This window comes from Arachis hypogaea, chromosome 8, assembly GCF_003086295.3.
Source record: "Arachis hypogaea cultivar Tifrunner chromosome 8, arahy.Tifrunner.gnm2.J5K5, whole genome shotgun sequence".
Classification (NCBI taxonomy): Eukaryota; Viridiplantae; Streptophyta; class Magnoliopsida; order Fabales; family Fabaceae; genus Arachis; species Arachis hypogaea.
The window spans coordinates 7,744,506-7,770,654 of record NC_092043.1 but is presented as its reverse complement, the minus strand read 5'-3'; the positions used below and the strand labels follow the sequence as shown (position 1 = coordinate 7,770,654).

Here is a 26,149-nt window from a genome sequence, read left to right as displayed (position 1 = left end):
TATTTACATATTTTAACCAACAAAAAACATATAACTTTATGTATTTACATACATTTAAATTAACGGTAATATTTATATATATTTAATTTAAATATTATATCAATATATCTGTCAATATTATTCTAGGTACATATAGATATTTATAAAAAAATATTATTCAAACCCCACATATTCTTGACATCTTATAAAAATAGTTTGTTATTAATTATTTTTATATTTAAATTTTTTAATTAATAAAAAAATTTATATTTAATTGTTTAAAAAATATTGATAGCAAAATAGCATTTGTAATATTGCCATTTTTATGGTGCAGAAAGAGAGAATATATATTTTGAGAGAATTAATTTTTTTTAAAAATAAAAATTGTAATAAGAAATTTTACTTTTTGTTATAAAGAGAAATTAAAAATAAATTTAATTTTAATGTAGCGTTAGTATAAAATAATTTTATATTTACATCTAATGATGTAACACTACATTAAAAAAAATAATTACTTTTTATAGACGGCGTGAATTGTCATCCAAAAGACCAAATATAATTAATTAATTACACGACTGTATAAAACATATTTTACACGGTTAATACATCAAAATTAAGCTCACTAAAAATATATGCACTCAAAATTTGTATAACACCAGACATATAGAAAAATATGGTAGACATCAAGAAAAATATAAGAAAACATAGTTATTTTGTTTGTATTAAAATATCTATTTACAGTTGTTTATAAAAAATAATTAAAAGAAAATTTCAAATACTAAAAAAAGAAAAATCTTTTAATAATTAATATTTAAAAAAATATCTAAAAAAATTAAATATTTCAAGTTATTATTGGAATATTTTAGATGCAACCTATTATTTATAATTAAATTATTAATTTTTTTAATAAATAAACTATGTTATTGAGTGAATATTTAATATTTATTATTTTATCAAACAAAAAATGTATATCTGAACAGATTTAACAAAATTATATAATTAGTTTCTCTTTGAAGGCATATAAGTGTGTTGAAGAAAGATGATAATTTTTTTAATATATATTATACGTTCATTAATTTAATTTAAAATAAATATTAATAAATTTGTGTGTGTAAAAATTAATTTTTCAGATGATATTTATTATATAAATAAAAATAATTAATTGAATTCTCATTTTCAACTAACATGAGTTGGAAGAAAAATTATTAACTTAGATAAAAAATTAATAAAAAAAAATCAATTAATTATTTTTGTGAAACTAAATATATCTAAGTCATCAAAAAAGAAAAAAAGTATATATTAAAATAAATAAATATTAATAAATTTTTTTGTGTAAAGTTAATATTTTTGGAGAGAGAGAGCGTACATTCAAAAAATCTAAAAATAAAAAAAAATTCATACAAAGTCTAATATTATCTTTAATAATTAATTAACATAAATATATTAGCCTATTTAATTAATACATCATTTAGTCACAAAAAAAAAATTAATACATCACTTTTATGTTACATAAGACAAAATACACTACATTTTACTTACAACATGTCAAATGTTGTTTTTTCAATTATTTTCTTTCTAAACACTTGTCACACTATCCTTTTAACAACGCAAACAGATATATGTAGAAGAATCTTTTTTTCTACGTCATAGAATTCACCTAAACACTATTTAGCAGTTATTAAAAAATTTTAAAAAATATATTTTATAATGGGATGTATAAGTAATGAGATACAATTACAAAGTATGGGTTATTAACTAATTTAAGTTAGTCGAATAGTCAATTTATTCGTCTATTTAAACAAATATTAAAAATTTAAATTTTATTTTATACATACAAAAATTTATTGATTACTAACAAACTTTTAAATATAATTAAATTCATCCTCGATTTATTGAATTAGAAATACCGTAGAAAAAAAAAGTATGGATTACCATAGGAAACTGTGCCTTGATCATTTCGCCAAATGGACCTCAAATATGTCGTTATGGGTGTGTGTGGTTGGAGAGAATACAAGTATATTTCCAGAAATTTTGAGATGGGAATATCTTATTCCCATGTTTGGTTCAAGATTTAAAAAATTATTTCTGATTATGTTTTATTCACTGGAATCAAAATCCAACCCATTTCATTCCCATCTCTTCCCTGGTTATCTTTAATTTCAATGGGAATGGAACGTGTATAATAAAGTGAAAAGACCAAAATACCCTTGTTAATTTCACTCCAACCCTTCTTTTCAGATTTTTACTCCTCATTTGATTAGAAACCAAAACCCTAGCAGAGCCCTTCCCCCATCGAAACTAAAACCTAGCCAAGCTTCTTCCCCAAATTCATGGAAGCTCCACCAGCGTCAGCACCGTCTCGCCGCCGATTTGAGTTTGCACAACCACCCGTCACCTTATTCTAGAAGGAAATTCACTTCAATCGTTCGTTTATGTTCGTGTTCCATCATCGCAGCTCACATCAGTTCACCGCGACTGTATGCTTATCGTCGTTGCTGCCGCGCCTCTAGCCGGATCCTCTGCGTCGCGTGTTCGCGTTTGGTCTCTCTCCTCCATCACTCTCTTGCTTGGCGTCGAGTTCGCCGTCGACGAGGAAGCTTTGTCACCGGTTCTCTAGTGCTTCGCATACGGTTCTTTCTCTATCCCTCTGTCTCTCTTTCACTTTCGATCTCTCTCTCTCTCTCTCTCTCTCTCTCTCTTTCTCTCTCTCTCTCTCTTGCCCTCTTTCACTTTCTTCTGTTGGTTGCAGGGGATACTAAATAAGAGCAAATTGGTTGCTATTGATGCTGGAAATAGGGGCTACCCTCCGAATAAGGTATGTAAGTTGATGATTACGATGTTTTTGACACCAAATTTCTGATGATTTGATGATGACACTGATCTGAGGTAGTTAACATCGTTGTTAAGTTTGCATAAGGTCACAAATTGAAAAGTTGTTTTCCACAGTGAGTGCTTTTGAGTTTTGGTGTTTGAAATTTAAGGGGAGAAAATGAAGGTTAGATGGTAAATTGGTGATTGAGTTTTGGAGCACATCACCTAGTCATGTGTTTGCTGTTTTTTATTGTTTTTCAAGAACCAAAATTGCTTGCAATTCTTTTACTCTGCCAGATATTTGCAATTATGTCACTGAGAGCTAAAAAAAAGATAACTCTAACCTGGTTTTACTAATCATATGTTTCTTGTGGGGTGTGACAACTGAGAACTGCATACATATCTGTGAAGATGCTCTGTAACATTTGGAAGAAATCAAAGCAGCTTTAAATTTTGATGCTAAACACGTATTTATTTTTCTTCTTGTTACAGAGACTTGATTGCTAATTACTGAAATTCTGTCGAAGAGCTTGTTAAGTCTGAGCCATAGGAGCTTGTCAATTTTCAGGTTGGCTAAAAACCACAACTATTGTATTATTTATCAAGAGATTGTAGCTTCCTTGTTTTACTAGGTGTGTATCTTCAGTTTCTAGCCCCTCCCAGCTTGAACATTATTTGAACGCTGCTGAAATCTGAATGTATATTTTTTTTTGTTTTCAGAAAAGTGGTGCGGCAGTATAATAAGAATGCTACTGAGTTAAATGGTAAGTGGCTTTGAACTAAACATGTGAAGTGAATGCATGTAATGTTGTTTACAAAAGCTATAAAAGAAGAAGTAATTTAGTTATACAGTGTGCTATATTTGGCTATTCCTATTAAGAGTTAGTTCCTGAGGTGATTGGAGGATTGAACGGACAGGGTTTTAACTACTTGTTATACAAGACGCAATCACATTCTATCCTTACCTTTTGCAGTGCCATCAAAATAGATATATTAACCATAAATATGTTATCACTGATAAACAACTTTTGATACCTGACAAGTTTCTGCCTAAATCCTAGTTTAATTATCATAATCTTAACATGCTCTCCATCTGGACTTTGTGCCTCATGCAGGTCTTGAGACTTGCACTATTGCTGGAAAGAAGAATGATAAGGCAGTTAATGAAGATCTTCTGAAGGATGAGATTGTTTCTGAACATCTAACTAGGTATTTCATGTTATTGCCAATTGCTTTATTTCTTTCTTTGCTGAATAATTAATTGGTAAGACATGCATGATGCACTTTTTTTAAGACGATTTAGTTTGAGACACATTAGCACTTGTCCATCAATATACTTGGTCTTCATCCTTTCTTACAGCTAATTATGATAGTGTGAATGTCTTGGGCGCTTGGCTGTTAATTCTAGAATGAATGGGGCATGAAATATCCTCCCTGTATATTAATGAATGGCTACAATTTAAATGGCGCATCACTAGATTGTATATATGTGTATGTGTGTCCTTATCCCTTCATGAAATTGAAATTTTGAAATCAAATTAAAGGAAAGTTAAGTGATATATATATCTATGGTTTGATCTCATTGTTTAGTTTGGATTTTTTTTTTGGTCTGGATTTTGGTTCATAGTTATGTTATAATTTTGGATGAAATGTTTGTTGGATTAAAATGGTAATGGACATGAATGCTGGTTAAGCAGGGTAAAGCATATTTAATTAAAGATTAATTATTTTTTTCTTACTTCAATTTATTTCTTCTAATCATATGTTTCCTGTGGGGTGTGACAACTGAGAACTGCATACATATATGTGAAGATGCTCTGTAACATTTGGAAGAAATCAAAGCAGCTTTAAATTACCGAGCTTTAAATCAAAGCAGCTTTGGAAGAATTCCATTGTATTTGGATTTTGGAAAATATAAAGTGGTAATTCTTACCTTTATTCTTTCCACATTTTAGCCTGCTATAGTAATCATTATATAGAATAAATAAATAGTAAAGTCTTCTAACTAAATATTTTAATATTTTAAGATTTGGATTATTTAACATGCGATATATTTCTGAGGTTGTACTTTGTGGAGTTTAAATATTTTACCAATGTGATGGCCACATTCTTACATGTATTCATGATTCTAAGTAAGGGAATATCAGGCTCCTTATTCATATAAATACCTTAATTTTTTATGATACTACAGACAGACCCTTATTCAAAAATGTATATAAAACATCACAAATGTAGGTGCTGGGACAATTTAATGCTCGATCACCAATTTTGTTTTTCTTCTGTTCATTATTCCAAAAAATATTTTTTTCCAGTTTTCTACTTGAATGGATGTTCTCTGTTCATGTACATGATGTTCTGTGCATGCTCCATATTTCATGATTTGATTTGTCAAAATGTGATTTGTTTTATGTTGAAGCTTACATTTGCAGCAACATAAAAACTTCTTTTTCATACATTCCATGTTTTATGATTCTGTTTTGTCAAGTTGTAACTTGTTTATTGTTGGGACTTTACTTATATTTGGAGCAACACGGAAATGTCTTTTTCATATGTTCTTATCTTTGGGGGTAAGAATTAAATAAATTGACAGTATTTCCCAGGTTATTCATTTTGTTATCAGCACCAATTTATGTTAGAATGACATGAGATTTCTGAGTGAGTTTTGCCGATCAATGCTCATGTATTATATTGTTTACATTGGTAAGGCTAGTCTATAAATCAAGTGTTTTCATAGACTTCCTCTCCTCCCTCTTTCCGCAGGTTCATAGTGTTTACATAGAATAAATAAATAGTTAAGTCTTCTAGCTAAATATTTTATTTTATTTTATTTTATTTTTTTGCAGAATGGATCCCAAACAGAAGATGAAAGTTATTGCCTGCTTGATTTTACATTTCGAATTAATGAATGACCTTATGGTTAAGTTGTTGATGATTTGCTATATTTTGATTATATTGCAATTGAAAAAAAAGAAAAGAAAATGGAATGATAGTTATAGTAGGCAAGTAATAAGAGATGTTAGTGTTGATAGAATTATTTATTTTAGTGATCTAGCATGTATAGAAAACACAAGAATGGATAGATGTGCTTTTCATGCATTGTGTAACATGCTTAAAAGGGTTGGAAGGTTAGAACCAAGTAGGAATATGGGTGTGGAAGAAATGGTTGCCATGTTTTTACATATTATAGCACATGACGTCAATATTAGAGTAATAAAGAGACAATTTGTGAGATCTGAAGAAACAATTAGTAGGCGGTTTAATGATGTATTGCTTGCTATTTTGAGATGTCATAATCTCTTACTGAAGAAACCTCAACCATTTAGCCAGGATAGAATGGATGAACGATGGAAATGGTTTAAGGTAATTTATTTTGCTAATGTTATTAAATCTCATATGGTTGGTGATCTTTAGGATTGAGTTAATTGATCTTTGTTTTGGATTTTAGGATTGCCTAGGAGCCTTAGATGGTACTCATATCAAAGTCAATGTCCTTGAGGCTGACAAGCCTAGATATCGAAACAAAAAAGGTGACATAACAACCAATGTGCTTGGAGTGGTTGCTCCCGATATGCAATTTATCTACGTACTGGCGGGTTGGGAGGGTTCAGCTGCGGATTCTAGGGTATTGCGAGATGCACTATTTCGCAATGGGTTTAGTGTTCCCCAAGGTATTTTATTGAGACTTTAATATGTTATCAAAGTAACCATTTGATCTTTCATTAATTTTGTTCAATTGTGTATGTCACACTAGGTCATTATTACTTATGTGATGCTGGATATATGAATTGTGAAGGATTTTTGGCACCTTATAGAGGACAAAAATATCATTTGAGTGAGTTTAATCCACATAATCAACCCAGTACAGCTCAAGAGTTTTTTAATATGAAACACTCACAAGCTAGGAATGTCATTGAAAGGGCATTTGGAGTATTGAAAGCAAGATGGGGAATTTTAAGGGGAAGATCATTTTATCCTATTAAGACTCAAGGAAGAATTATAACTGCTTGTTGCCTTTTACATAATCATATTAGAAGAGTGATGGTTGTGGATCCTATTGATGAGATAGAAGATCAAAATATACTTGGAGTAGATAGTGAGACGATCCACCATATTGAAACGAGTGATGCTTGGGGTAGATGGAGAGATCAACTTGCACAAGAAATGTGAAACCAATGGAGGAAAAGACATCATGCTCGATAATTGTAATAATTTTTCTATGTGTGAAGTTGTCTGTCGTAACATTGATTTCATTTTGTTTATGTGTTTGTGTTCTTGTATAAGAGTTGTGCATGTATGTTTATTAGTGCAAGTAATTTTTTACTTTTGAGACTTCTTTATAACTTTCATTTGGATAATAGTAATATTTTTTTAGTGAATTTAATTGTGATAATGTTAATTTTAATTAAATATATTTGTTATTAGGGGTATTTTAGTAAATTTAAAAAGATTAGAATCGATAATAATTTTAATTAAACATATTTTTATTAAGGGTATTTTAGTAAATTTTTTATTAGAAGTATTTTTGTAAATTCAAAATGTTAAAAAAGTAATAATTTTAATTAAATATATTATTAAGTGAAATTTAGAATCAATAATAATTTAAGTAAAGATATTTGATATTAGGGGTATTTTGATAAATTTAAAAAAAATAGAATCAATAATAATTTTAGTTAAATATATTTGATATTGGGGGTATTTAAGTAAATTTTAAAAAATAGAATCAATAATAATTTTATTTGAACATATTTAATATTAAGGGTATTTTAATAAATTTAAAAAAATTAGAATCAATAAACAATTTAGCTAAAGGTATTTGATATTAGGGGTATTTTAGTAAATTCTAAAAAAAATTAGAATCAATAATAATTTTAACTAAACATATTTATTATTAGGGGGTATTTTAGTAAATTTATTATTAGAGATATTTTGTAAATTAAAAAAATAATGTAAAAAATAATATTTAATTAGCTTTATATTTAATTTTTAGTCATTAATAATTTAATTTGAATGAGTAAGGGTAATTTTGACATATTACATAATATGACCAAGAAATTTAAACTCAACCAAACAAAAATTTATTCATTCCTAAGATTATTACATAATATTCCAAGACATTAAATTTTATAAACAAACATAGGTATCTTCTATTCCAAGTAATCTTATTCCTAGGTATTATATTCCTAGGAATAACATTCCTAGTAATAAAATTTAATCTTTGAACCACACACACCCATATATGTATATCAAATGAATTTGATCCACAAACGTGGTAGATTCATTTTTTGTCATCGTCCCCTGTTCGGTCATGTAATTACCAGAGCGGGCAAGATTAATTATATTTTGGGTATGTAATTCGATTCAATTTGTTCCGATAAGATTAACAATTAACAATTTGATAGTTAAAAGGAGAGCAAATTAAGCTACGAATAATGATCGGAGACAGATTTATACTTAGATTTAATTTGGATAAATAGTTTAATTAAATTTTTTAATAATATATTTTAAATCATAAATAATTATATTAAAAATAGTTTATAAATAAATTATTTTGTGTTTAAATTTTTAATTTTAAAAATATTTATTTTATAAAAATGTGATAAAAAATAATAATATTATAAAAAAATTATTTTTTAAATTCTTTATAAATTTATAAATAATTTTTTAAAAAGTTACAATTTGATCTTGACAATTCTATCAGACTTTAATACTACTATTTTTTATAAATTAAAAATTCAAAAAAATTACTTTTAAAACTTTTCAAACGAACCCTTAATCTAATTCCATCAATTTACATTTTAAATATATTATAATATGTAATTAAAAATTATTATATATATAAATAAAATTAATGAAAATTAAACTCACATTCTTTTTTTGTAATTTAAAAATAAAGTTTATTATAATTTATTGTTTTTAATTTAATATGTACTTAATTTTATATTTTTTATTTTATTAGTATGTTTATAAATATTATGTTTAATTAAAAAAATGCTAATATAGTTGGATGTAGAAATACAGATGGAGTTAAGATTAAACAATTCTCAATTTGAGACAAAATAGGTAGAATTAAATTTTAGAAAAATTTAAACTTTTAAATAAAATTAAGATGAAATCTAAATTCTATTCCTATTTTATGTTATTACTCGTTCACTTAAAATTAAAATTTTAATTTAAATAAATATCAATAATAATAATAATAATAAAATAAAAATATTATTTTTATACTAAAATTAATGACTTATATTTACATTCTATCCTAATAAATTTTAATAACCATTTTATTATACATCGTTAGCTCGATAAAATGGATGGAGAGATATTTGGGGAGGCAGACGTTGACATGCGATAAACTCGTGGCAAAACGTTTTCAGCGTTCCGTCGCACGCAATCCCCACGCGCCTCCCTCTCTATATCTATGAATTCATTTACCGTCTTCTTCTTCTTGGGCTTCAATTCGTTCTTCTTTCTGGTAAACTAACTTCCTGATTTTCTCCTTCCTCCTTTTCTCTTTTTCTTTTCCTGTTACGAACTTATGATCTTAATGTTCAACAACTTGAATTTCAATCTGAAGTAGTTAAAATTCACCAACTCCTTGCTTTGATGTAGCTAACTGCTTGTAATTGTACACGTACACGTAACTACCTTTCATCATTGGAGACGGAAACAAACAAAAAGAAATAGATCTTAGTTTAGCTCCTGAAATGTTGGAAATAGATCGAAAGTTGAAACTAATTTTGATGTTCGTACAAAATGGAGCAGTATTTGGTCTCTTTCTATGTCACTATTCTATCAAATCGGGGAAATGTAAACTTTGTTTATATCTTTTGACTGTTAAACACGATGTAAATTGTAAAGTTAGTTCTTTTTATGTTAGTTACATTTAATTTGAAGTTTTGTAGATGGATACCCTCATGTTTTTTTGTTGCTATCCAGTTATAGGTTTGATCAATGGCACTTTGTTGTGGAACTGGGTTTAACCCAATTCTGGAGAGTAATTCGGCTCGAAATTTGTCGACAAGACTTATTGGACATATACCCCTGCGTTTTACTGGACAGAGCTCTTATTTGGTCAGGAGAAGGAGGCACAAGGGAATATGCTGCTCATCACTGAAGAAAGCTGCATCTGCATCTGCTATGGAGTCACAGGAAGAAAGTGCATTATCAGTTTGCTTGGAGGAGGAGGAGCTGGATCATGTTATACGATTCAAAATGTCAGACTTTAAGATTTTGGATCGTGTTAGCATCGGCCTTGGTGGGCGGGTATGAAATATGAAAATGCCTTTATCTTATTTCCTGACCAGAATGCCCTCTTTTTCCCCCACAAGCTGGTCTGATTGTTGTGAATTCTGTTGTAGGCAGATGAGGTGGTTTTCGAAGCCAAGGTGAAAGATAGCGGTAGGTAAGTTTGTTCTTTATTTCTTTCACTGAAAGGGAATATGATTAGTTTTGATGATATCTATATCCATTAATTTTCCTTTGCAGCCCTCTGTATAACACAAGAGTTGTACTTAGACAGCTTTCCAGTGCCCAAGCTCAGCGTAGAGGCAAACGAGCAATAGAGGTAGTTTATTACGGTTATGTTTCATCATATATCCGTGCATGTCTTATGTACTTAAGTTTTCTTTTGTGGCGTCTACCAGGTATTGAAGAAGCTGGTTCGCCGAAAACTTCTGTATCATTCTTACTCCATGCATGTTCATGGGTACATCTCTTTGCCTGCAAATGGTGGTAGTAGTTCATTTATCCTAGTCCATGGGGTAGGTCCTTGTCTTTAAGATTTATTTACTAGTTTGAGTATTTCTTCACTTGTCCCAAGAATGCAGACTGAACGTTCAGTATTTTTAATAAATTTTCGTTGCAGTATCATGGTAGTTTTTCCTTGAGGCACTGGCTCCAGCAGTCTGATTGGCTCCCAACTTTAGAGGCCACTCTTGCACTGGATGAAGAGTCTGTTAGGAAGGTGGGAGAAGACACAACCGGAGGTCCTGCTGTTTCTAGGCAATTGCGACTTATACGGATCTTGATGAGGGATCTTCTAATTGGGGTACAATTTTTATACTCTCTTGAATGGGACGCATCTTTACTAAACAGTACTTTTTGTATATTCTACATAGTCATAGCAGGAATGATATTTTCCTCTATTGTTAATATATTTTAGGTAAATTACCTGCATAGTCATGGTCTTGCCCATACAGAGTTGAGGCTAGAAAATGTGCATATAAGCCCAGTGGACAGACATATCAAAGTAAGAATTATTATTGTTACGAATCCTTTCTTCATTCATTTCTGTAGTTTTGTGAATTAGCTCTGCTGTTTGCTAATAAGAATGTTATATACATCATATAGTCCTAGATTTTTGTTTTAGCAGCTAGTTTGTAAATTATTGTACTGCAAATCACAGGAAATAATCATATTATAACAATTTTGGTTAACCACCTGTGCTATAATAAATTGGAAATGCTGTAGAATCTGTTTTAACCTTTCCTCATGTGTTTGATTTATCTTTAGTGTTTGTTTACCAGGTAGGTATACTGGGAAATGCTGCCGACTTTTATGAGGATGGTTCAAATAATGATTCGATGGACAACATGGACCGGCGGCAGATGATGATTGCATTTGACATGAGGTAGGCCTTGGGGGATTTTCACGGGCTAGTGAAGGATGGTGTTCAGCTATATAATATTTGTATTATCTGTGTTGCATAGATGCATGGGTTTCATAATGGCTAAAATGGTGATGAGGGAGCTTATGGATCCTTCGATCTTTGCAAAGTTCAAATTATTCCTCACAAAGGTATTGGAAGCTAAACTTTTTATTTGATTTTATCATCTTAAGTTCTTGACCAATTCTAAATTGCTCAACCTTTTCTTTTCTTTTGAAGTAATAATTTAAAAAAAAAAAAACTAACGACCTTACCTCAAACTAACATGTACAGAACTTTTTCTTTTTCTTTTTGCCCTTTGTACTAGAAATTTGGAGATAGTGCATTAGTTAAACTTAGTGGTGGTTGGAAGGTTAATAAAAAATCAATAAGAAAACTAGTACTGGTGTACCTCTCAATTTAACAGTTCGTGATATGTATCTTTTGAATTTTAGGGATATGATCCTTCATGTTTGCGAGAACTTATGTTAGAAATCCTTGGCAGAAGTTCCCCAAATGGAAATGCTGGCTTACAAGTAAATTTATGCTTCTTTAGTGATGTTAGTTTAAAGTTTTAATCTTGTTTTTTGTGTTTTCTGATGACTTCCTAATATTGTTTTGATACAGATACTTGATAGGAACTGGGGTGCTGGTTGGCACCTTTTGTCTTTATTGCTTGCAAACAAGCCTTCACAAAGGATTAGGTAATAATTTAATCAACAATTCTGCCATGTTGGACAATTTAAAATCTTTATTGAATCTGTATGACATGAACCAGAGACATACATGTAAGACCCTCATAATAGAAAAGTGTAGGGCCATGAAGACATAAATTTCATTTTCATAGAGCTAGTAGTTTGATTTTAACTTGGTTTAAAACTACTTCTAATGTGGATAATGTTAACTGTGGTACAGTTGTTTGCATGCTCTAAGACACCCATTTCTTTGTGGTCCAAGATGGCGTGTAGTTCCGTCAATGGACATTATCCGATGGGGCCTAGGTTCTACTGCAATGCGTATCAGTGAGGAATACATTTATCGTCAGCCTCAGGTATTCATGCAATGAGACATGCAACTTTTTCTCCTTTTTACCCGAATAGTGAATATTTGGATCCTTGTACAACTATAAAAGAGTTTTTATTGTTATTGGTGTTATGTCTACGGAGTCAACTTACATGTGTTTCAATGTTTTTATTTTTAGCGTAGTAGACTTGCCCACTTCATTGACTTAATGGAGATGTTGAATCCTCATCCAAAGCCGAAGGTAAATTCTGTGGTTAATAACCTTTTTTTTTGTATATTTCTACTCTTCAGCGTTCTTTCCTGCATTTTAATTTACCCCCCAACCCCAAAAGCAAATGATCCAAGTAAGTAGCCTCCACCATTTGGCATTGCCGAATGATCCAATTAATTGGAGGGTTGAAATCAGGAGAACCTAAAACTTGTCATGGATTTTGTATATATATATATTATGCTAAAGGCTAACTATTCATTTGAGTAGAACTGGCTGGAGCTGCTTCCAGGCAAATGGCGTCTATTGTACTGCACTGGGAGGCATGTAGGACTGACCCTTCGCCAACCTCCTGCCCGTGTACTCATCGGAGATGTGCATTTAACGGTGACAAGAGAATCAAAGATGAAGGCCAATCTTTCTTTTGTCTCTGACATTAGTTTCTCCGTCATGATTGGCCAGGACTGGCCGCACGACAAAGCTGGCAAAACCGGGAGATTACAGGTGAATTCTTCATTTATGCTAAGAGCTGGGAGACGGTTATATCTGAAGCAAGACCAGACAACAGAGAAGAAGTTCTTTTTTGGCCCTTTTGGTAGTGAGGAGGCTTTAGCTCAGAAATTCACCGGCAAAAAATGGCAAAAAATAACACCATTCAAGGAGTTTCCATCAAGTCTTCCTGCAGCAAAGCTTACTTCAAGTGACGTTGATGTGACTATGAATCTTGACGATCCATTAAATAGAGACATTGATATGGCACGAAATGTGCTTCAAGAACTAAGAACACAAATCCCACCAGAAATGTTTGATTTGTCTAAGGTTGTCTGTGGAACTTATGTGGACTCCAGGATGCTTGTGCTTCGTGGGGTTAATGGATCAGCACTCCTATTTTCAAGGTCTTTTGTAGATAAGAATAATTCTCATTAGATGTTAATATAGCAGCAGATTCATCATTATGATTTATGTATATAGCTTCTTTTCAGTTTATAGAATAGTCCATTGTGATCTTCTGAAACGTATTGTCCATATATAATTGTTTCCTCTATATGATTGGTCTTTACATGTAGAATAATTTTAGTCAAGTTAGCTATTATTTATTATCACAGTTTAGCCTTTTAGATAAGGAATTGTTAAAACTTAAAAAGTACTTGATGATGATAAATATGAAATAATTGAAGAATCAATTACTAGTTTACTACATTCAGAGTCCCTAGCAACCAAACCAACATAGATAAGGAAAAAAAGAGGAATTGTCATTCAATAATGTTAAAAGTACTTGATGGATTTGCTTGTTTTGTTATATAACAGAGTTAATTACTAAAATGATACTCGTATTACTGATAAAAACAAAAAGTTCATATTACTGAAACAAAAAAAAGAAAGGCCAATCATAGAAAACTTTACCATGTCTACTTTCATCATTTGAAGTGTTTTGTCTTTTTGAAACAAAACCGGTCACCGAAACTGTACATGTGATAAGTTTCACCCAGAATAAAAAGCATTAACATATTATATATTTGGTAAATGTAAACCTTTTTTACTCATATAATAATCTTTTCCATAATATAATATGGCCGCTACAGAAATGTTTCCCAGGTATTAATAAATAATATTATTTTGAAGCTATTTTTTAATCAAAATATCCTAACTATTAATATTAAGACCAGTCATCAAGTTTTAAATAATGGCCTTTTCCATAAATTGAACCCTCGTATTATTCTGACAAACAAGAGAAATGGTTAGATTGAAAAACATGTGAGAACTGAGAAGTTGAAAGTTGAAACCCCTTTTTTGTGTGTCCAATAATAACATCACGTTTTATTTCATGTTGGAGAAGGGCGAAAGACTGAAAGAGTGTGTTGGTGGTGGTTAACAAGTTCCAATTCTAATTCAACCAGCAACAGGTACATCTCTTTAAATTCATGTTTCTTGTTACTATGCTAAACCTAACCCTAATAGATTTTCATGTTTCTCTTTAAATCCATGGTACCCTTATAGATTTTTTAAGACTTTATTTTATCTTGCAATTTTATTGAACAACAAAAGATTTCCTCCATTATCATAATCACCTAATTCAAAAAATTAACTATGTGGTGATTGAAACGATTATTATGTTGCGAGATTGCTTCGAATTGTGAAATAAAATTATAGTGTTTTAAACTCTGCCAATTATCACCACCAAAATAAATAATGATTAGTAAATCTGAGATTCAAAACTCCGAAGTGTTTTACAAGGTAATTCTTCCATTGAAATTCTTAGGGAAGGGTTGCTCAGCTTAGATTATAACTTCCGTAGCTTCTACCCCAACGTGGTCAGTTTTTGTCATTCCATGTTTCTTTTTAACAATATGATACATAAGTATTTTAAAACTTATAAAATCTTTTATAAATGCCATAAACTTCTAATAAAATTTGCAAAATCCTTTTTTTTTAATTTATCTTTCTATTTAAGAATACTGATGATTCAATCTCATATCCTTACTAATATATAAAATTTTCTATTTGGATTAATAGGAAACCATCTTGTAATATACACCGAGAAGAAATTGGTTAACATTAAATTAAATTTAAGAAGATAATAAGTAATATCTAGTCATATTTACAAGATGGCAGGTGCTAGGAAAAAATCTGTGGCTTTTATTATTAGGACATTAGGAAAAAAAAACACTACTAACTACTAAGAGAGGGGAAAAGAGAAAAACAACTACTTTTTTTCTCACTATCATTTTTCTTTCCTTATGTCTTTGATTTAATAAAATAAAAAATTACAGCTTTTGGTGTTGAGTAATTGTGAGTTCCCCGGTGTAAGAGGGATTGGTTAGTGCTCCTTGCGGAGAAGAAACAATGCTTTCTGTCATGTCATCTTCTTCATGTCTTCATTTGTATAATCCTTTTTTCTAATTCATGAATTTTCGACAATTTGGAGCTTTACATAGACATGGGACCTTAAATTCATCAGGCTCGTCAGGATCAAATAAGTAGTCATATCTGCACAAAACAATCAACCAAACATCAACTTAAAACAAAATGGGATATATGGATGAATAAAAAGGCAGTTTGGTATAGATAACGCATAGTGTAGAAAAGGGTGTAAAGTATGCAATCTAGCCTAATAATTATATGTATGAATTACAGAGATAAAAATGGAACGGATCGATATATACGTTAACTCGTCGCCGGTAGATACGTTTGTCTTAGCAATGAGTACGATCCGGCTCTCATCGTCACCAACGCTCATGATCCTTGCGTAGCAATTTGGCATACACTGAACGAAACCAAAGAATAGTAAGATGAATATCCATTAATGAGGGAGATTAATGTTGTATAAAAATTGATTCAAGCTTAGGTTTACTCACAGAATGATTGATTAGCCGGGCTATATTCCCTTTATCAGTGGCATCTACCACCACTTCTTCACTTATCTTAAACAGCTGCATAAAATAAGAGATCAAGACAATTAAGAACAAATATGAATAATGAATTGTTGATAAAAAAAAATTTCGTAGGCAAATGAAAGAGGAAGAATTCACTCACATAGCAATCTTTCCCTTCGGACCGATAGCGCGCCTCCCTCAAATCTGCAATGCTGCCTCGCACTTGTTCTCCACGATATTCAAGAACCTACATGTGAACATGAAAGCATGAGTTTGTTGTTGTTGCAAATTGTTCAAGGAAAGAGAGGATGGAATATGGCAATTAAAATTTGTCAAACTTGCAATTTTTCTTACTCTTTTTTTTAACAACGTGAAACCAATTAGACAAGCCAAAGATTTGTTTAAGATATTGTTCAATGTATCTCAACTAGTAGGAGTGGCATCAAGAGAAACATTTATGGAAATGGGGAAAGGTCACAAAGTTGGTCTTCTAGGAGGGTTCCCAAAACTTCATGGTTGTTCAAAATTATATAAAAATAAATAATACAAAAAATATATCACTTATGATTATACCATTTCTCCTTCTTGAATATTTCTGCGTGCAAAGAGGCCCCATCCATGAATGCCTGATCTACCAAAGCAAACTCGTTCGTTTTCCGTTTTCTGGAATCATATTGGTGTCCGAAAATAAGAAGTTAGAACATGGATCAGAGAGGAAATAAATAATCCACAAGAAGAAAGAGAACAGTTAATTACCTGTAAGTGGCGAAGGCGTTCTCTAAAGGAAGAAAATGTTGGAGGTTCCTCTACTGCCTGTGAGGGAAAAGGGTGTGAAAACTGAAAAGAAAGAAAGAGATATCCCATCTAATTTTCAAGATAGAAGCCTTACTCTGTATGTATTTAGTTTCTGTATCGCATCTAAAGCGTGACAGCGATGTCCTCCAACCCTATGCGGAACGGTTTCCTCTGCCGCTCTCTAAGAAAAATGTGAAAATTTTAAAGATGCAAAATAAATGAAAAGAATAAATGCAAAATAAATGAAAAGAATAAAGGCAATAGTTGATAACATAACCTACACTATGAACATAGAAGCAAAGTAATTAAAGCAAGAAGCATGTTAATCATGTTATTGTAATAGTTGGTTTTCTTATGAACTTTTTTCACCATTAACAATGATTCTCCAAGCTACCTTTATTGTTGGATTTGTCCTTTGAAAGATACGACACCTAGCGGCAGATAACGGCTCGTTCTCGATGTTATCAATGGGAGGATGTTCTTGCTTTACTCTGTTTGAAGCAATTAACCTTGATCCGGTTTTTCTCTTAGTTTGGAGAAGGTTCTTGGTTGAAATGACCCCAAGAGGGGTTTGCATGATTAAAACAGTATCAGGATTGGGGGCCCTGCAAGAAAAAATTTGTCATCATTAAGATCAAAACCTGAAAATAATATTCAGATTAAGTTGTGTGGAGGATGGTTTACCTGTGGTAAGCACAATAAGAGACCATTCTTGTTGTCTGCTTACCATTTTTCTCAGAAATATGCAACTGCAATGAAGGAGAAGATATTCAATAAAATATTGCAACGTCAAGAACAATTGATGCACGTTATATATGCATATAACTGTTGAGTAAATCTTTAATCAGTCATCAAAATATATGGTTAGTGCTACAATATGCTATTAAACAAACCAATTCAATCTTAGTGAATCCTTACCTCCATTCGGTAACCAGCCCTTGATGCACACATGGCATGGAAATAAGTGGAACACTTGCAACATTGTGTACATGAACCATGAATTTGCTTGCAAATAACACAAATCTGAAGTTGAAGTAACAATCTTATTAGACTGGACCAAGAGACATAAATATTATAACATATTAAGATTTTTTTTTTCAAGCCTCAATTGTTAAAGACCAATGCCATAAAGTGATTTTTTCTTTGGTCCCCTATATATGTTGATTTGCAGATAGGCATAACATTTTGTAAATGCAGCAGATACCTCACCTTCACAAAAGAATTTGATGGAATACTCAGAATACCCAAAGCAGGCTCCATCTTCTCATCACTGGGAAAAGAGACTTCAGGTCGAAACCAAGCACAGGTGACATGCACCCATAATGAGTCAATATCGGTTGGCTTCAACGCACCGCCTGGGGTCCAAAAATAAGAAAGCACATTGAATCACAGGCAACTATAATGTCAAAGGAATCAAACTCAATTATATGCATATGCACATATGCTAGAATCCAAGGTAAAAGACTAAAAGGATTCAGGAAGTGGTTCTACAGCATACTCAAACAAATAAAATGTGATAAATTTATAAATATCATTGTTTTGATTTTTGTGGAAGACATACCTTTGACAGGACAAAGACAACACTCGCGCTTGATGTTAGGTGTCTCACAAGCTTTACAGACCCAAGACGTGAAGTCTTGAACATTTCTTGCTCCATAGCATTCTTGATGAACAGCTATTTGGCATCTGTAAAATATATAGTGAATTTGTATATTACTGACAATGCAATATAGCAATAACACAGCAATCACAAAAATAAGTTTCTGACAATAGATCAAGGAAGCATAACAAGGGAAGGTGCATAATTCTGAAATGTCAAAACCAAAGCATAATCCAGCAGTGTCTTCCAACCCCTATGTCTTTTAAGGGTTGAACATTGATAATAAAGTAACAATTGATGTACTGAAAAACATATATTACCGGATGCAAATGATAATTTTGTTGTAGTCCCAGTCCTCGACCCATCTGCAAACAGCACATCGTTCTGTCGTCCATTTAGCATAAACAGGTTCATACTTTTCTGCCAGAGAAAATAGTATGTAGCACCATCATCATTACCAGAAACTAGCTCATTATCAATATACCATTAAGTTGCACAGAAAAAGTGAGTAAAAGAGTACCTTGCAAGAAGGCAAGCAACTTCTGCTTCCTCTCTTTTAGAGAAGGCTTTTTAGGTTTGACAGAAACTTGAGCATTAGCATGGACCTCAGCCAATTGCAGCATCTGAGAAGTGAAATATCATAGCATCAGTTACTAGTTTCAAAAGAGAATGGTTAGACACTTAAACAGTATTTTAACAAAGTAACAAAAAATAGGTAGTTATACAAACAAAAAGGAATAAAATAATAGTTATATACATACCCACTGTTCAAGTGGTAACATGGAGCCTTTGACCCTAATACTTGTTTTCCAGTTTCTTAATTTAGAACCTGTGTGTCGTTCCCAGTCACTGAGTGCCTGTTTTTCAGTCCCACAAAAACCGCACTTGCAAACAACTCTGAAGTAGAGGAAAATGTATATTAACCCAAAAGCAATAAATGAATCATTTTACATACAGAAGTAATAGCAACAGCAGATTCAAAATTAGCATCAATGAGTTTGAAATCCATTAATGAAGCTTGAGAGATAAGTTGCATTAGCTATTAGAAAATATGTGCAAAATATTAATTGACAATCAAGAAAAGGAAAAAGGCATGAATGTATTATCACTTGCCGCACCTCACAAATAAGAAGTTATACGTAGTAATTAGCAACAGATATTTAAAAAAAATTATAACAGAGGACATATACATATGAACAAGTGATGCTTACAAGTGAAGGCTTGAAAAATATATGCCTTCCACGCCATTGCAGAGAACGGTGACCTTATTTGGAAGCCCTCCTAGCTGCCCATTGTTTTTGTTCGATCTGAACCAAAGCCTCTATTATGGTTAGAAAAAATACAAAGTAAAAATGAGACATTTTTCCCCCCAATAGCAGGTTAGGGAAGAAATAAAGAACTTCTAAATTGGTAGATGTGATTGAATCCCATAGATAAATTCATGTGAACCTTGCAAGAAATCAGGGATGAAGGAGATAATAATAATAATAATAATAACAATAACAACAACAACAACAACAACAACAAAAAACAACAACAGAATCATAGTAGACTTACTTGACTCTTGACTGTGGTTTTTCAGGATCAGATAACTCAAAATCAAACTTGGCTTTGCAAGTAGGACAGTAATAATCAGTGCCCTCAAGATTCTTCGGAAAACAGAACATACCCAATCAGCAAACTTCCAATATGTCACTTTATGAGCTTTGCATGCTGAGAAACGACAATATTAAGATATCGAGTAACGGACAAACCTTGAAATGGTTTCGAGAAATCTTGCCGCATTCCGCATGCACCCACACTTTACATCCATCACAGCGAACCTAATTTAGTGGGTAATCCATAAATGGAAACAAAATATTAATACTACAAACGAATAGTTTTTGAGATGAAAAAAATGACCGATCAGGATCCAACTAGCTTACCCAACTTCCACTATCTGAATGATTCCAAACTTTCTTGCATATCCCACAATAATGATTTGATTTTGTTAACTGCAATAAATAAATAAATACGGACTTCAAAGACCACAAAATATACAATTTTTTAAACAAATACAGAACTTCAATTTCCATGTTTCATAGCAGATTTAAACATCAATTGTGAGAAGAAGAAATGACAAAATATACAAACCCTAGCACATGTTTTACAAAGGAATTTGCCATTCAGAGCCAAATCCTTCAATTTCTTTGTCAAAGGAAGGTGCAATCCACAGGCTTCACAGGGTCTTGTGTCTTTCTTATCAAATAAATCCTGCATTGGCAATTCAAATCAATGAATACTTAAAGTTTACCAAACTTCAGTAGCATTCCTCACTCCCCTACACTTTAGTGAAATATGGAGCACAAGGTTATGACTAATGATTAGTTGGTTACATAATCAAAGCAAAAGAAGCAAATTTCGGTCTACAGCCCAGAAAAGGATTAAAGACTAAAGAATGTCAATTTCTAGTTGAAAACTAAGTTAATATTATTAGTTTCTGCTCACCTGATTCAGAAAGTGATACCCTGCATACTGGTTTGAACCAGTGACCCTATGAAGGGCTCTGAGAAGAGTATCATCAAATCCGGCATTACTGGCTGCTGCATTTATATCAGCTATCAACTTCTCTGTGAAGCCCTGGTCTGCTAAGAATGCCTCCTCTATTGCCGTTTGGAAATCAGAAGAATCATAGGAACTAAGTTCAGACTGCCCCTGAAACCTGAACCAAGCAAGCATCATATCATGCCTAGTAAGCAAAGATTCTCCCACAACAGGAAAACCCAAAAAAAAAAATGACAACAACTCCGTACCTGTCTACAAAATCCATAAATGGAAAAATCATTCCATGCTTCACCCATGCATAGTCCTGCTCAAAAAACACCAACAATATTAATAGTCAACAATTTCCAGATTAACTAAAAATCTACATATAAGGTACTTCATTGATTCATAGTTCATAATTCACAATTCACACACACCCTTTGGCTTTGGTTCCCAGCATAACCAAGGAACATGACACAAGCTGCATCAGCTATACAAGACCGGAGCACAAGCTCAGGTGCCTGAGTCATAGGATCAATCACAATGGCTGGCCAAAAAGGTTCCTTTTTCCCAGCTTTTGCCCACACTATATCACCAGCATAAAAATCTTCTGGACCATATTGCCCTTCACTCTTACTCCCCATTAGCTCAACTCCTTCCACCTCCACAAACCTCCCATTTTCATCCTCAACCAAAACGCTGTCACGCCGCTTCGAACCAAAATCCTTGCAATCCCTCATTAACTCTCCAACATCACACAATGCCGGGTACTTTCGATGCTTGTGACCTGTTTTTTCATCGTTCCTCAATTTCCTCCCATTCTTTGGTGCCTTGAACCTTAACCTCTCATGCTTGCATTCGTATTCTTCATCATCGAAATCGCAATCACGTAAGCTGCCATGGTTATTCTTACTCTCCTTCCTCCAATTATCAATAACAGAGTCGTTGAACCTCGAAGGAAGCACCTGCACGCGCCCCCGTGAGGTTCGAACCAGTGCCGGCCGCTGAACCTCACCGCCGGCACGGTTCCTATTGACACGAAGGACACCGTTTCCAACTCCGCCACCTCCTCCTTCGTTTGTCGAATCCACCTCGCCGCTAGGGGAGCATGAGACTTCAGTGCACCACGAAGCGGAGAATCCCTTCTCCGACACACCGGCGGCGCTCAGCAGGCCGTGTAAACTCATCGGAATCACGCCGGCGGCGACGTCACCGAGGAGGTTCAGAGGGTAGTATCCGTTGCTGTTGGTCTTCTTCCTCTTCTTCCGAGTTTCAGAGCACTCGTCGTTCTTCCCAACCGAGTCACTGAGTCTGCACCGTTTCAGACTCGGCATTTGGGATTTCAGGTTCCGCTTTATGATCATTCTCTTGTTCTCTTCTCTTCTCGCTGAGGGAACGATCACCGCATTCAATTGGAGTCTCGGGTGGCCTCAAAAATCGAACTTAAATAACCCCAGAAAGAGAATTTTCGGACTTGAGGCACTGCGATGAGGACGGCACGTAAACCCTAATCTCCGAATTGGTATTCGAAGGAAAAAAAACAGAGCAAGAAAGGAAGAGCACGAAGCTTGCGCAAGTCGAGATTCTGAGCAGTGGAATGGAAAGTGAAGATAAAAGGGTGTCAGAAAGGGAAGGAATTTGAGTTTAAGAACGTCGTTGAAGAATTTGATCGAGGAAGATCGAATGAGCAGAGAGACTGTGACAAAAGGGATCTTGTTTTCGGTAAGACCTCTCTCTCTCTCTCTCTCTCTTTCTCTCTCACCAACTGCCTAAGAAGACAGAGAGAAGAGAGAGAAACAGGAAAAGTTTTATTATTTTTGTGAAAGGAAGAATCCTCGGACGGATTACAATGTAATTTGTAATTTTTATGGGACTGAACAAAAGAGATTGTAACATGGGATTGGATAAGGAGGTGTTGTAAGTAATACTAAGGAAGAAGTTGTTTTTAGAGAGAGAAAGGAAGAGGTGACAGAGTAAGACTTAAGAGAGAGAAAGAGAATTCTTGAGCGTTATCTTGTTTGTTATAGAATGCAACTAGGTGGTTGCTAACTTGCGCTTTTTGCGTGTGGTGGGTACCGCAATTTCTTCTTCCTTGGTCATGGCATTCTGGTTCGGCATCTTGGGCCGGGTTTCAGGGGTGTCATCATTATACCAAGTTCTAAAAGCTTTAATGCAAAAAGCTTCAAACTTGCAATGGATATGGCGTGTTTGTATATGAGTGAACAAAACACACACAATGACACCGCTGAAATTTGTTCCAAGAAATTTGGAGTTTATATAATGTGTGTGCGCCGTCATTTATAACTTGTCTATATATTTGAGACACGTCTCTTTTTGTTAACGTTGTTGTTGTCATGAGTTTTTGTCCTATGATTTTTTACTACTATTGTTGTGTTCACTTCATGCCTTGGATTTGAATAATGAATATTTTGGTTATGGGATTTTTTTGAGATATTTAAGGAAAGTGTTTTTTTCTTTTTTGTCCTTCATTCCTCCGGTGGGGGGTGAAGGTTTTTCAAGAGGACGACGTGCAACAGTAACCAGCCCCAAAAAGTTTGTAACTTCAATGACATAATTTGATTTCATTTAATGGGGGAATTAAACGATGTTTTGGCCTAAGAATCTAAGATGAGGTGGTGCGTTATTCTTTTTTTTTTCTGTAGATGAAGTGAATGAATCGGTAAACGGAGTTCTGGTGAGTCCACTCACCAATTATTTCTAAATTCAATACAAATCTGTGGGCTTTTACCTTTTTCCTTCTTTTAATTAAATTTATCTTTCAATTTTTCTGTTGGTGTTGTTATCTTTCAATTTTTATAAGGAAAAAAAAATCTGGTTCTGATCATGAGTCTTGGAACATCGGGTATCAATCATGGATGACGAGAAAATGGTCTAAAATTTTATTTGTTTTTTAATATGTACAAAAGATAAATAATATATTCTTTTAAATTTTTTATTTTATTTTATTTTTTCTTCGCCCTTTGGGTTTAGCCGTTTGGGAACGAAAGCTTCGTTCTTTGCACGACCACCGTGAAGACCATGGAAGAGATTCTTCTCACCATTCCTTGTTATTAGAAAGGTAATATAATCACGTGTGTTTATCTTGCTAAATGATAACATCATTTGTTAATTTATCCCCAAAAGACTAAAATGGTTCAACATTTTTTTTTCCATAACTAAGCAAAGTTAATATATTAAATTCTGGGAAACAAGTAAAGTAGAGGAACTTTTGTTTTCTAAATTAATAAGAATATATATTAAATCTAAAAGATAAACGATGTTAGGTAACTGTAATTAGGTCTACTTTGTCTCAATACCTTGGTGCAGCAAGTTTAATGTGCAATTGGATCTATAATTCAGTGATTATTTTTGTTGAATAACTTTTTGTGGAAAAATAAAAGTTCCACGTTGAATTTATTTTCTAAAATAAGGTGTAGAGACTAGAGAGTCATGTCAGTGTAGAAGGAGCTTGTGAATGTGTTGAATGATGCAATGGGAGCAAAAAGCCATGGTTTGTGGTTTTAAATAGCAGGGAAGAGGGGTTTCGGTAAAAATTCACATACAATTGTCTTCATACGAAGTTGATAGTTGAGAGTCGTTAGATGACAATTTAGTCAAATCTGTCAAATCATCCAACGATTTTCAACTATTGAAATTAACTGCACGTGAGTTTCTATTTTTTTTGTGAACCATATAAATATGCGTAAAGCTGATTTGTCATTACCATATCAAAGCTATCAATTACCAACCAATAATTTAATTAGTTTTTTATTTTTTTTTATAAGATAATTAAGGTAGTATTTTTATTTTTAACTTAACTAAATTAGCTAATCGGTTAATTGTGTTAATAAAAACTTGACGTGAAAAATGAATATTTGTAGAGCAGAAAATGAATCAAGTTAGAAGAAAGGAAACAAGATTGAAAATGGTAGAGATGCATTCATGAAGAATAGAGAATGGTTAGGCAGAAAATGTAGAGTATGTAGAGTTTGGATAAGTAAGTGAGGAGAAAATGAATATTGGCATTGAAATGTTGAATTGCTTAACGCTTATAAAAATTTTCACGTGTTATTTATATACAACTTGCATGCAGGGACGCTAACAAGTTTTTTTTATCAACTAACTTACTACCTAACTTTTGTTCAAAACCAGAAACTTACTACCTAACTGTGCAAGACTTTACGTGATGATTCAGAGAGTAGCTTATTCCGAAGAAGGTGGATCGGATATCTGTCGGTTCGGTAGGATAGTAAGACTGGAGCGGTGGGCTGATACTTGTAAAGGCATTCCGATATTTAGAGTAGAGTGATCATAGACATGAGATGAAAGAGTACCCGAGAGTATAGCGAGTTTGTTAGGATTTAGAGTGGTCATAGACAGACCGGGTTGCGAAGGGTCCAAGAAGACTTAGGAAATCAAATTTATAACACTAACTGATTTCTAACTAACTTTTTCGGTTAGTATTTCTAATTCTATCAATAATTACTCTATAACTTTAACTTCCAAATTTCATATGCTCAAGTTACATTCCCCTTTAAATTAGAATTGTGATTGTCTAAAAGGCCTAATTTAAATAAAAACGTATGTCTTGGAATAAACTCAAATCCATGAACCATTTCTTATGAATTTAACATAATAACAAAAAATATATTAAATACACCACTTTTATACACTTTCTATTTTTATTACTATTTCTTATATTAAAAGTGATTAATAAAAGACTAATTATCCCATCAAAAAAAGTATACCAAAGATGTACAAAAGGGATAGTACAAACATAATAATTCATAAAACAAAAAAGATTACAAATATGTAGCATGTGAGCATGTCAGAACTCACAATGTTTCCGGATTGGCGGGAGAGGGACATGGCATGAACATGTAGAGTTAATGATCCACCTATTTACATCATATGATTTGTTACTTTTAATTAACCCTAACACACACACACACATCTCATCTAGTGGTGGATTCTATATTAACTCGGTGTCCCACAAATGTTATGTTCAAGTAATATTTCTTATTAAGATTAGAGGATGCAACTAGTTTATAGAATTTTAATACAAGACAATTCTGAGATGTGAATCAGTTTTCAGTAAATTAACAATGACATCTGAATTGTTCTGTGTGATGTCCCAAGCAAATTAAATGAAAGAAAACATAATAGATATGTAAAAAGTGCATTTTAATCCCTTA

At 32.7% G+C, this 26,149-nt stretch overlaps 3 protein-coding genes and 1 long non-coding RNA gene across 9 annotated transcripts; 3 read left to right on the top strand and 1 right to left on the bottom strand.

Annotated features, from left to right (window-relative positions):
- The first annotated feature begins 1,873 nt into the window (after nt 1-1,873).
- LOC112705919 (protein ALP1-like) lies at nt 1,874-7,166 on the top strand. 6 transcript variants are annotated; one of them, XM_025756943.3, is made up of 8 exons: nt 1,874-2,609; nt 2,729-2,794; nt 3,283-3,358; nt 3,511-3,554; nt 3,906-3,999; nt 5,634-6,150; nt 6,236-6,458; nt 6,542-7,166. In XM_025756943.3, the coding sequence occupies exons 6-8, from the start codon at nt 5,635-5,637 to the stop codon at nt 6,955-6,957; spliced, it is 1,155 nt and encodes a 384-aa protein (XP_025612728.1). In that variant the 5' UTR covers nt 1,874-2,609; nt 2,729-2,794; nt 3,283-3,358; nt 3,511-3,554; nt 3,906-3,999; nt 5,634; the 3' UTR covers nt 6,958-7,166. The 6 variants fall into 6 exon arrangements, with proteins under 6 accessions (XP_025612728.1, XP_025612730.1, XP_072056632.1 ...); XM_025756945.3 differs by having other exon boundaries at nt 1,984-2,609; nt 3,283-3,422; XM_072200531.1 differs by lacking the exon at nt 3,283-3,358 and adding an exon at nt 3,359-3,422 and having other exon boundaries at nt 2,123-2,609.
- Nucleotides 7,167-9,043: 1,877 nt separating this feature from the next.
- LOC112705918 (probable plastid-lipid-associated protein 14, chloroplastic) lies at nt 9,044-13,707 on the top strand. The gene is made up of 14 exons (XM_025756941.2): nt 9,044-9,259; nt 9,724-10,050; nt 10,146-10,189; nt 10,273-10,351; nt 10,431-10,547; nt 10,652-10,834; nt 10,949-11,035; nt 11,313-11,416; nt 11,496-11,583; nt 11,887-11,967; nt 12,059-12,135; nt 12,347-12,482; nt 12,633-12,695; nt 12,933-13,707. The coding sequence occupies exons 2-14, from the start codon at nt 9,739-9,741 to the stop codon at nt 13,587-13,589; spliced, it is 2,028 nt and encodes a 675-aa protein (XP_025612726.1). The 5' UTR covers nt 9,044-9,259; nt 9,724-9,738; the 3' UTR covers nt 13,590-13,707.
- A 641-nt stretch (nt 13,708-14,348) lies between these two features.
- Nucleotides 14,349-18,603, top strand: LOC140174792 (uncharacterized). Its single transcript, XR_011864510.1, has 2 exons — nt 14,349-14,566; nt 18,003-18,603. It is a non-coding gene; the product is annotated as an uncharacterized lncRNA (long non-coding RNA).
- On the bottom strand, nt 15,209-23,201 carry LOC112705917 (histone-lysine N-methyltransferase ATX4). Its single transcript, XM_025756939.3, has 23 exons — nt 21,392-23,201; nt 21,224-21,279; nt 20,919-21,132; nt 20,565-20,684; nt 20,357-20,425; nt 20,186-20,254; nt 19,989-20,080; nt 19,643-19,738; nt 19,193-19,328; nt 18,952-19,054; nt 18,752-18,851; nt 18,393-18,517; nt 18,041-18,186; nt 17,750-17,854; nt 17,516-17,580; nt 17,226-17,436; nt 16,926-17,012; nt 16,793-16,849; nt 16,610-16,699; nt 16,197-16,283; nt 16,019-16,093; nt 15,827-15,927; nt 15,209-15,650 (listed from the first exon to the last, which is right to left on the bottom strand). Exons 1-23 carry the CDS (start codon nt 22,316-22,318, stop codon nt 15,560-15,562), a joined length of 3,222 nt encoding a protein of 1,073 aa, XP_025612724.1. The 5' UTR covers nt 22,319-23,201; the 3' UTR covers nt 15,209-15,559.
- Between the last annotated feature and the right edge of the window lie 2,948 nt (nt 23,202-26,149).